The sequence below is a fragment of the Acyrthosiphon pisum genome, chromosome A2 (assembly GCF_005508785.2).
Source record: "Acyrthosiphon pisum isolate AL4f chromosome A2, pea_aphid_22Mar2018_4r6ur, whole genome shotgun sequence".
In the NCBI taxonomy this organism is placed as follows: Eukaryota; Metazoa; Arthropoda; class Insecta; order Hemiptera; family Aphididae; genus Acyrthosiphon; species Acyrthosiphon pisum.
Window position 1 is genome coordinate 11,204,674 of NC_042495.1, and position 12,120 is coordinate 11,216,793.

Below are 12,120 nucleotides of genomic sequence, written 5' to 3' on the forward strand. Positions count from 1 at the left end.
TAAAATTAGTACAATCGTTTAATAATCATAATTCCAATATATATTAAAAATGGGCTTAATGATCATTGTAATGAAGTACCAGTTCATTATGCTATCGATTCCAAATTTTCGGGTTCAGTATACTTTCCATTAAAGTTTTATAGTTATTGTCAGATAATTTGCCAAACGGTAGAAGCAAAATATTCCATAATTGGTGGTTCTCTATATTTCAAATTATTTATTATTCATTTACAATTATAAAATAATACAAATAATAAATTGTAATGTTAAAACTGATGGTATGTTATTAGTTTAAAAACAAATAACACCACCACCACCATCTGACAAACACTATATAAAATATAAAATATTACATTATTTGATAATTTAATATGTATGATAATCATTTATGCTCTACTTAATATAAAGTATGATATTTAAAGGTTAAATAACTAAATACAGTTAAGCAAGAGCTTTGGTTCACCAATACTAAAACTATACTTTATTTTCATAATTTTTTTTACTGAATTATTGGTTTTTCAATTATTATCATCATATATTAATAATAAGTATTATTAATTCACTTACTAAAGCAGAGATGAAAAATCCAATTAATGTTAGACCAATAGTGATTGAGAATTGCTCTTTTACATATCCCAAAATAAAACCAATAAACTGTCAAATATATAAACAAATAAAATATTAATATCAATAAGATTTAAATTTGTATGTATAAAAAAAACTTACCCCACACATAGTAATAATGGTTCTAAACAAATATTCCGCATGTTTTTGTCCCACAAAGTCCTAAAAAAATATATTAATCATTAAACCATTTATATTTTTAATTTTTACTAAAATACATTTAACTAGAATTCAAGAATTTAAGGTACCTAATAAAACGGATATTTATATTAATAATTTCATAGCACACAAATGCCAGAAGGCAGAAATATAAAATCTATTGACTACTCAACAAATACTTCATCAAAAAATATATTAGGTATTTGGAAAAAAATGTTGGTTTTAATAAATATCAGAAGAATCTTAGTGAGTATGATTGTACATTTACATACATAAAAATCAGTGCTTATTTTAATATGCTTGAATAGTTGAACATATTTTGGGTTGCTCTAATTTAAAAATTTGGGGCGAAGGATTGTGATCATTATTGTGGGTTAAGGTGGTGCATCAAATCAAATTTATGCGCACTTCTAAAAAATCTTTAAAATATGCCCTGATCCTAATGCTAAGTAATTAAAGAATCTTATTTCTTACCATATGCCATTTCCAAATTGATAAATTCTCGAACATTATGGGAAACTCACAAATAAAATAATATACTTTAATATATTATACTTCTTAACTATATAATACTTAAAATTTATAAATACAAATTATGTACAAATAATACTAATTACAAAATATATAAAATTTGTATACGACATACGTTATCGTATTGATAATACTATTGACACACGTCATCGATATATTATTCAAAGAGCTTGTAATTCATTGTTTGTCAGTCTTTGGTATTCACTTATCAATCTGTTTCGCGCTTTTATCACTATCAGGGTTTATTTATTTTAATTTATTATTTGTTTACACTTTTTTCATTAGAAGCACGAATTAAGAAAAATCTTAAATCCTGATTTGAAGAAATTTAAATTATATTCTGTATTAACTTTTAATTAATTATTCAATTTATAATATTATGAATTATACATAGGTTATGAATATTTTTGTAAGTGTAAAAAATAATATACGTTCTTAATATGATTTAATCATAATTTTGAAAGCATTTATTAACGGTTTGTTATTATTTTACTTACAATATATCTTATAAATATTGATGAATTTTCGTAACTTTTAATAGTTGTTCAGTAATATTTCATTCCAAATTAAAGTTATGATTAAAAAATTTAACTGTTATTATCTTTTTTTTATCATTTAGTATTATTTCATTAGGTAGTTTTTTTATTTAACCACCTTGTATATTATGTTTAAGACACAAATTAATTACTGAAGCATAATATTGATCTTAAAATATATTTTAATTTTATGCTAATTAGGCGATGTAACTATTACTTGATTTTCCAACAAAAGATGGACACTAGTCGTAATACAGTTGCAGCCATATTAGAAGAAGTGAGAGATGATGTGCGCAGTTCAACAAGTCCTTTATCGCAACCTGTCGGTCCAACCAGCACTAATGATGCCAATAAAATTGTCATTTATGTTCAAGACAAAAATCGTTTTGTGAAGACTGAACATGCTGATTTCTTTAATCATGTAAATGATCATCCACCTTCAGAGAACTACAATAATTTACGTCCAATAGCAGCAAGAGTTCAAAGGGTATTTGCATCTTTAGGCACGGTCAGTCAAGGTCTACTAGCTGGAGTAGCTTTAGCACAATTATTCTTAGGTGAAGCATCCCAACGATCACCATTGATATTGATGTCATTTTTCTTATTGTCGACTATATGTATGTGCACAGTTCTGGATATTTTTGACTTGTACAGATGTGAGAGCTTCAAACCAAAATATATTTTAGTAAGTTTAAATGCTTGATAGAAATTTTAATGTATTTGGTAGGTAATAACTATAAAGACCAATAAATTATAAATTTTTGAAATTCATAATTTTCCCTACATGTATTAGTTCATTTAGATTTTGAAATGTTGAAGTATTAATACTATCTAATCTAAATATTCTTTTTTTTGTAAAAATATATGTAGTCAAACCTATCTTTTCTAATAAAATGTTTAAAAAAATAGTGATTTTTTATACCGAAAGATACTAAAACTTATAAATGTCAAAATCTGACATAACCCTTTTGGCCGTGAATCAAAACGTGGCTCTTATTATTTTTATAATCGAAAACTTTTTGTATCCCTCACAATGTCATAATTTCCAATTTTTGCTATAAAACTATTCATTTTGTTAAATTTAAATTCAATATTAATTTAGGGAGGTACAACAGTTGAATGAACAAATAATGATAAACCCGATCGATCTACCCTAAATACTCAAAGTTTTGTTGTTGATGAGTGTTTTCTTACATTTCTTCCAAATTACTTTGCTGTTTTCAAAAAACAATTTTCATACAATATTAATAAGTCTTAAAATATTCTTATTAGATAGAATCTGACTTTATATCCCAATCTTAATAGTTAATACATACAAAATTGTTGTACAAGTTATTTAATATTATAGTTATTTATTCTTAAACCAATGTTAAACTAATCATAATACCATTTTGTATTTTCAGGTATTATTCTTAAGTGTATTAACAGCTTTAGCTGCATTTGCATGTACTACATATGATACAGCTATTATGTCTGGTAGCAAAGTGGAAGCCAAAGTTTCAGAGACTTGGCGAGCATTAAACTGCTGTCGATGTTATGGTGCTGTTCTTGGATGGATTATTATTATTATTATGAAACCTAAAGATCAATTAGCAGAATATTTAAATATTGATTAGTTTTTAATTTAAAAAAAAAATATTTTTTTGTTAATTTTTATTGAAAAAAAAAATGTTAGTATGAAATTTCACTAAACATATTCACTATTTTACATTGGAGTAATACAAACTATGTTAGGAGAAGACTAATGCTAGAAATTCACAAATGTGAAAATCAAATTCACCAGCTTATGTTGACAAGTGTCCAGATTGATCTATTTACTTTGGGGTGTCATAGTTTGGTAAATGTATGAAGTTACATGGTCTACAGCTATATGACCTCTACATTTATAAACTACAACAATTCATGTTGGAATTTTTTTGATGCGATTTCATATCAACTTTTTTGCCATGTTTAATAAAATAATAACTACTTAAAATATTGTTAATAGTAGGTGCCAATAAAATGTTAAGCTTTGGTATTCCAAACCTCTGTTGTATAAGAAACAGTATTACAATACAGTGGAGATTGAGTGTGATTAATGAATCACCTGTTTATTATATTTAAAATGCTAAATTATTTTATATCATTTTATAAAGCCAAACCACAATTAAATTATATATAACAAAAAACTTTATTTTATATACTTTTACTGACTTATGTACTGACAGAATTAGTTTAACTAATATTGTTATTGTATTTTAACAAACTTTTATAAAAAAATCTTCATATAAATAAACTGTTTTAAAATTGTATACACAGTAACATCAAAACTACAGGGACCATTGCTTGCACCAACATTTAAGCACCCCTAAAAAAACATTTATAATGCACATTTTTTTTTGTTAGATGCCAAATTATTATTAATATTTTTTTTTCTAACTAAATGTATAATCAAAATCATAATCAAAATTATTTGTAAAAATAATTGTTATTATTCAATGTAATATAATACAAATAAACTTAATGTACAAATATTTATGTGCCTTATGTATAGAGTTATGTATATTGTTCCTGAATCAATCAAAAATCAAGAATTTTATTTTTGTTAAAATTAAAAAATAATTTTTTAATATTTGTAATACATTTCATGTATACTTACTAGTAACTACAAAAATATTATGTTCATGTTAATTTGTACTTGTCATTATATGGACAAAATAAATATTATAATTACCTAATTTATTAATATGTTTTCTAGATACTGATAACATTAATTTTACATTTGAGTCATAAAGTATGCAATACTTGTATCTAAATTGTATTACAATTTAAAGATTCAATTGTTTATTTTAAATGAGATAAAATTCATAAATACTGAGTAGAATTTATTTGATACCAAATTAAAATTGATCTTTAGTAACCAATTGAGTTTTTATGTATCTATACAACTTAATTTATATGTAAATTTGTCAATGATCTACGTTTTAATTGAATACATTTAACTTCATGAAAACATTGGGTTATTTGTTCAACTTTTATTGACTGACTTTTTTAATTTTTTATTATTGTTGTTCATTATTCAATTATTTATTAATTTTATTATTTCTTCCTACACGTATGTAAAATCTCTAGTAAAAGAAATATTACACCTGTACTCACCGAAAATGCAAACAATTAATTATAATATTTTACTATAATATACAAGTTCTCACCAGTTGCATTTTTCATATACAATTGCAGTTTTAATACTACAATAAAAACAATGAAGGGTAAATCATGAATTGCTAGTTTTCAACAAATAGGTACACATATTTGATTTGTAAATGTCTATATAATTAATTATAGGTCCCGGATTTATATGCATTTACATGTTTTTTCTGAACAATTAAAAAAATAGCTAGGTAAGCTATAAGTTTCATTTGTAGTCAATAGATCCGAAATATAAAGTTTTATTTTGCATATTTCGTCATTTTATGACATGTATTGCATATTTCGGTATTTTACGATTTTTTATAGCATTATATACGGTTTTTAAAATAAATTTCAGAACAACTGGCCAACTATAGGTATTAATTATTCTTTACTATAATTTATAAAACTAATTTTTATATGTGTGTGAAATAAAATAATATCGTTTTCAAATTTCCCACTCATATCGATGACGTCACAGTGATACATTTTTATTTTCGTTTAATAGATTTTGGTTGAACACATGATTCTTTCTTTTTATCGTAAAATATAAATGTCTTTATAAAACGGACTGAATATGGCTCCATAGTCCATAATAATAGTCATCAGTAAGTATAGTGACTGATACAGTAATGCATAATCTTCTAGAGTAATATTATATTTCATTATTTTGACGAAAAATAAATACACTCCAGGCCACTTTCGTATGGATGATATATTAACCAATGGGCCACGGCCCACGGGGCCACCTGTAATTCTCTCGAAACAACCTTGATTATTATTATATAGATTATAATTTATAATAATAATTATAGATCTATAATTTATTCTAGATTTTATCTATTCTGTGCCTCTATGGTAGAATCACGGGCGGCGTTCCCATTTTCCCAATTTGATTTCTTCTTCCAGGAACGTCGACAATGACGTCAACTACTGGTAGCGGGCTAGTCCGTGGTTTGGCCGTACATTTTGAGGTGTGGGTGCGGTGGAGTGGCGGTACAACGTCGCCCGCCCGCCAGTACACCGAAGTGAGCGAGTGGACTGTGGAGTCCTAGTCTACGGAAGCCGCACCCAATTTTTATCACTTCGTGCCGCGCGCGTATCACTACAGAATAATTTTTTTTTATTATTATTATTAATTCGATAAAAAAAAAAAAAATAGCGAGTGTGAGAGAGAAAGAGAAAAGAGTAAGAGTAAAAGCGAAATAAGAAAATCGCGTCTTCTCGTTACCCAAATAATAATATGTGCAGTGCGCCGTCTTAGCAGAAAACTTTGTGCAAGTCCGCGCGGTCGTCCGTCCGGGTAAGTTGAGTTTGGCATTCGGGTGCGCGAGCGTGGTGTCGGCCGTGAAACTCGGTGTATCGCAAGTGCGTGAGCGACGTGAATGTGCCTTACAGAAACATCGGGCACTCGGCCGGACTGAATAGTGTCATAAAACACACGGACAAGGGTGAGCTTTAGTTACTAACAGTTAAAGTAGTTATGACAAGGGTATGGTTGGGTATCTAGAAGTTAGAACGTAGACATTGTGCACTACCCGGGTGATAAGGAATGTATCGGTGTTCGTATGGCGAACCGACAGCAGTCTGTGTATCTGCAAATGCATACCGACGATTGTGGTTACGTTAATGTCGTCGGGACGCCCTTGGAGTCACTAACAGTCCCTGTGCCCCAAACGCATGTACACATTGTATAATATAATTTCATTTTACTAGAACCTAATAATATTATGAAAGCCATCAAATACTGGGCCCAACTCTTTAAAACTTAAAATTTAATCTCATCGATAGAAAAACTTCTTAGGCGTTCCTCCATTAGTGATTACTGATTAGTATGTGCACTTTTACAATATAACGAATCATTTGGTACTATGCTAAATAGAATACTTAATTTCCAATAGGTAATTAACGTTTTATGAATAAGTATTAATTACAACAATTTTAAAAATGTAGTTGTTGATAGCTTCCTATCTTATTAATATTGTTGAATTACCTATTTCATTTTAACAAAATAATTTAGGTATATTAACATTTAAAAATGATTTATTCAACAGAAATATTTTAATTATTTATATAGGTAGGTAGTAATAAGTTGTGTTGATAACAATTTATAAATAATTATATTGATCTAGGTCCCTAATAATAGACTAAGTATTCATTTTTCTATCTAGTTTGTAATTCGAAACTTAACAGTGTATAGGTTAATACTCGGGTTAAAACGAGTTAATACTAGTTATTAGTATTATATTATTTAATAGATGCTACACATTCAGTCATATTTTCGAATATTTAATATTAAATAGGTAGGTAATAGGTACATAAGGAAAATTGTTTGCAATAATAAGGTATGTTTTAAAAAAATCAAGTTTGCCACACCACTAACTAAAAGTTATAAGTTTATTTTTTAATTTTAAGGTACATTATTGTATTGAATCATACTAGATCAATTACTGAGACAGATGGTCTTAAATATGACATATTATGTAATAGCCAATAGGTATCTACCTATGTAGTTACCTTTTAACATAGAAATTGTTTTTTTTTAAGAAGATAACTTATTTTAGGTACCAACTACCAATATTAAAACTTATTAACAGATAATTATTTTAAGTTTTAACTAAGTAACAAATTATTATTAAGGTGAAAATTCTTATGAAAATTTGTCTTTTTAATATTAACTCTTTCTTCTTGAACAATATTTTATAATTGAGTAATTTTATGTAAATATAGAAGAAGGTATAAAATAAGGTATGATAAAGACATAATATTGGTTTCATCAATCATACTTCAATACTTCATTGTCACATCCTTTTTGTGGCAATTGATATGTTATGAATTATGGTAGGTTAGGTACCTTGATACTTATAACATTTTATTTGTATCTGTACAGGTAAATCTAAATCTAAAATGTTATTACTAAACATAATCACGAGCATAATCATTAATTACCCTTTGGTCTTTGGCCTTTATCTTACTTTTAAAAATTAATATAAAACTACTTACTGTTTATTTATTAATTATGTAATGAAAAGTGAAAGTTTTAGGAAATCAAGCTCAACATTTTTTTTTTTATGTTATATTTAACAAATTACCTACATATTATTGAGTTGATATAAAATAGTACCTTTGTAAAAACAATTTAACAAAATACTTTCCATATGTATCTACGAGTGTATCTATTTATAAAATAGAAAAGCTTACATAATGTAAAAAACCTTCGGGACAAATACAAATTATACACTACTAATTTGTTTTATTATTTTAGAATCATTAATCATTAATCATTATAATTATTACTAAATACTAAGTATACAATATTCAATAGTATCGGTGCTGACTTGCCACACATGAAATATAAAAATGCAACAATACTCAATATAATACAAATCTTGGACCATACTAGATGTCTGTCTGTTCATCAATAGAATATATACTACTTAAGTAAAATTAAATAAGGTTGAATTCTATGGTTGGTACCTAATATAAATAGGTAGGCAATTTTTTACCATTCTATACTTGACCTAGGAAAAATCATTATAGGATGTTTATTGAGAAAAATAAATTAATTGAATATATTATTATAATTGCCTCGATAATTGCTAAAAATTAAAAATAAAACCAGAATTTCTGATATTGCTGTTACAATTTTATTTAATATACTTTTTTTATATACCAAGAGGATAGAATACTGGTTGCAATGCCCATAAAATAAATTAATATTGCTTATTATAATACATATTAGTTATATTATGTAATAGGTACCCATGTATCTAATAGTTAATTTGTTGTCTTTCAACTCATCGCCCATGTGCATAAAATCTTGAGAAGGTTCCCTAATTTTACATTTTTCATTCTTTAACTCCATATGTACATATTATCATCAGACCAAAGTCAGCCCCTAAATTCTCGATCTCTGTCATTTACTTTTTAATTAAATTTATTACCTATGAAGGCAGGCTTCCTAATCTAAATTATTATTTAACATTTACATTACCTACTTAATTATATTGTTTATCTACTTATCTAGGTATACTATTATAATAGGTATTATATGTGTATAATATGTACCTATGTTATACTAATACTATATTAATTATTATCCTTATTAAAAATTGATATAATTGGTGTGCTATATAAAATTTGTGTGTCTAGAAAAAAGAAAGAATATATTATAATATACGGGATTGAGTACTGTTAAAAACAAAATTAATTACTATTCAATTGAACAAAATTTATTTCAATATTCCAAGTATTTTTTAAATAGTTCAACAGCGCTACAATAATGCAAACATTGTGGTTTTCAATTACTTTTGTATAGTTCTGCTGTAATAATATTCTTTACTTGTTTTAATTTTAATTTATTATTCAAATGATGTTATAAAGTAATAATATCTAAGATAATTAGGTATTATTTAACTCATCCGAGTTAATTTTGAAAACCACAGTATCTGTTGTACAGTTAAACTGTTTGATATAGGTATCCTAAATCCCTAAATAGGTACTAAATATACTTAACCTACATTAGGATACCTATGGTAGTTATTGTGGGATCAAAATTATCTATAAAAAGCTATAGGTAGTATCTATAAACTATAAAAAGCTTTTCCTTTGAAATATTACATAATATCTACTAACAATAACCTACCTACTTATATTAAATATAAATGATACCTCATTATTAATTTGGAGAATAGGTGAAATCCAAAACATTGTCCTAGTAAAAACATTCATACAGTTTTTTATCTATTGGGAATAATAAGTGATTGTATATAGTACCTTATAGAAAAAAAAAATACAAGTCAGGGAGCTTTGGGTAACTTTCAGCATCATAACATAATTTTTTAACTTATAGTATGGTATAATTATAATTATAATATACAATGTTAAAACTAATACTGAGCTGCATTCACAACTCACCCTCGTGTCATGTGGAGTTGGATATCTACTATCTGTTGGTTTACTACTAATATTATGTTATTACTTATCAACATATAACTGAACAGAAACAAAACAATAGGTTGTGAACACACTTTTTTCAGTTAACTATTTCAGAATCAGTGTTATAGTATAATGATGTCAATATTTCATGATTAATAATTTTAATTTTTGATACCCTCTAGTCCTCCCCATTTGAAGCTTAATTTGGTTTCAGATATTCTATAATAAATATAGGTACCTTCCTAATTTCAAATATAATAAAGTTTAATACCTATTAAGCTAAAATTACTTATTACTAATGTCTTAGGAGCAAAAAATAATGAACGTGAATTAAAATCATTTGTTGTGCTTACTTATACATATTAATATATTTTGTTTAAAAAAAAAACAAGATAATTAAGTTCTTACCATGTATAATATCTCAGATGGCACCACCCCTGTAGATGCCCATAAATAATTGATAGACTACAGTGTCTTATTTTGTTTAATATGATTAATAGACTTTACTTGTTTGTATTTTACATTTACTACATTCTTACATACATACTTCTATTGATATAAGATTTAAGTTTAACTAAAAAAAAAAAAATTGAATCAAATCAAGTATTGCTAATGGGTGACCATGCCAACTATCGGCTTTATGATATAACCTTATTGTGCAGCTTATTTAAAAAAAAAAAAGTTCAACCCACTAACACAAATCGTACCTAACCAAATATTATTTATTTTAGTATAATATATATTATGTAGGTAAATGTATTATTAAAGAAAAATGGGGGTGGGCATGCTTAGTGAATCACCCTGTATATACCTTGAACTTTTTCATTGTAATTTTTTTGAATTTTCCTGAGTCCCATACGTAAATAAATTGGAACAACATAATATGTATGATACAACAACATTCATAACTAAATACTATTATAATTCATACAATCATACCTATAATACATAAAATAATATATTATGTAGATATTACTATCCGTTACTATCCAAATGTAGGTAAGTTTAAAGAAATAGTTATATAAACATTTATAAATGTTTATAAGTAGTGATGATTAAATATAAATTGAATAAATTAATAACCTATCGACAAATATTTCAAGGTAACATAAAATTCAAAAGTTATGTGACATTATGTGAGATATTATAATATTATAATAAGTACTACTCCATATTCGTGGAAATGTTTGACACTTTGACTATGGCCTACGTATTTATTGTATTGTGTTTGCACAATGTTAAGATCATTTTTCTAAAAGTGATATAAGAACGATCGATCAAAGAGAAATATTAAGGAAAATTATCTTCAACGTATTTAGTCGAATCGTATCAGAGTTAAAAACATTGCTGTCAAACACGTTCGTAAAAAAACATTTCCTGAGATGACCCATATTTAGAATAAACATGTTCTATACTCGTCGATATTTTTTTTTAGTGGAGCCATAGTAATTTAGTATACACGGACATGGTTAGTAAATGATACATATCTTTATATCTATAAATAAATTAATGTGTAATAATGAAAAATTTCATTGATAAAAACATTCTTCTAAAATCACAATTTGGTGTGTAGCTAGAGTCCGCTTGAGTGTAACTTACGGTAGGTTAAAAGTAAATATAATAATATTTATAGACTTACCTATAGTTGCACAATAATAATAAATTATGAATATATTTTCTGTAAATAATTATTATTATATATTAGTAATTGATAATATTGCTTACGAATTTAAAACAGTTGATAAGTGTGGGTGTAGAATAAATGTATGGTTTTTTTTGCGTGTTAATTATAAATATAAAATCCTATTATAAAATAATAATTAATCTATGTTATAACTACTAATTTTAGTTTTGTCCATTAGTGAAATTATTTGTTAATTTTTGTACATAAATTAATGTGCAATAAATATATTCCCTGTATAAGTGTATCGCTTATAGAGTAATTACCCTCTCCCACCAGCTGGTTCATTATCACCTTTATTGCTATCTAATTTTTTCCGCCGTTAAATTTCTTGGATATATTCAATCTAGAATATAAAAAAATTATAACCATATGTATATATGTATATTAAGTAATAATTTTATATAACATATAAGATCATTGGCGGACATAGATATTTTAGATGTGGATATACTACTGGTGGGTTAGTTTTAATAGTACCTA

The 12,120-nt window shown here is 26.1% G+C and overlaps 3 protein-coding genes across 4 annotated transcripts in view; 2 read left to right on the forward strand and 1 right to left on the reverse strand.

The window, feature by feature from the left end:
* Positions 1-1,425, reverse strand: part of Spcs1 (signal peptidase complex subunit 1 homolog) — a 2,024-nt gene extending 599 nt beyond the window's left edge. Inside the window, exons 1-3 of the mRNA NM_001161925.2 lie at positions 1,258-1,425; positions 727-786; positions 568-654 (exon numbers count right to left, since the gene is read on the reverse strand). Coding sequence (NP_001155397.1) covers positions 568-654; positions 727-786; positions 1,258-1,293 — 183 coding nt within the window. The 5' untranslated portion in view covers positions 1,294-1,425. The remainder of the gene's footprint in view (positions 1-567; positions 655-726; positions 787-1,257) is intronic.
* Positions 1,426-1,570: 145 nt separating this feature from the next.
* Positions 1,571-4,565, forward strand: LOC100168915. Of its 2 annotated transcripts, none has more exons than XM_001945557.5 (3): positions 1,571-1,723; positions 2,052-2,535; positions 3,254-4,565. In XM_001945557.5, exons 2-3 carry the CDS (start codon positions 2,086-2,088, stop codon positions 3,464-3,466), a joined length of 663 nt encoding a protein of 220 aa, XP_001945592.1. In that variant the 5' UTR covers positions 1,571-1,723; positions 2,052-2,085; the 3' UTR covers positions 3,467-4,565. The 2 variants fall into 2 exon arrangements, with proteins under 2 accessions (XP_001945592.1, XP_003240726.1); XM_003240678.4 differs by having other exon boundaries at positions 1,585-1,790.
* A 1,460-nt stretch (positions 4,566-6,025) lies between these two features.
* Positions 6,026-12,120, forward strand: part of LOC100168225 (guanine nucleotide-binding protein G(I)/G(S)/G(T) subunit beta-1) — a 29,369-nt gene continuing 23,274 nt past the window's right edge. Inside the window, exon 1 of the mRNA XM_029490611.1 lies at positions 6,026-6,469. The gene's annotated coding sequence lies outside the window, so the exon portion shown is untranslated. The remainder of the gene's footprint in view (positions 6,470-12,120) is intronic.

Excerpts from the sequence above, each read along its gene's own strand:
- LOC100168915 (XM_001945557.5), top strand. The coding sequence starts at position 2,086 with ATGGACACTAGTCGTAATACAGTTGCAGCCATATTAGAAGAAGTGAGA. Across the intron at positions 2,536-3,253 it reads TCAAACCAAAATATATTTTA|GTATTATTCTTAAGTGTATT; the intron begins GTAAGTTTAAAT and ends TTGTATTTTCAG.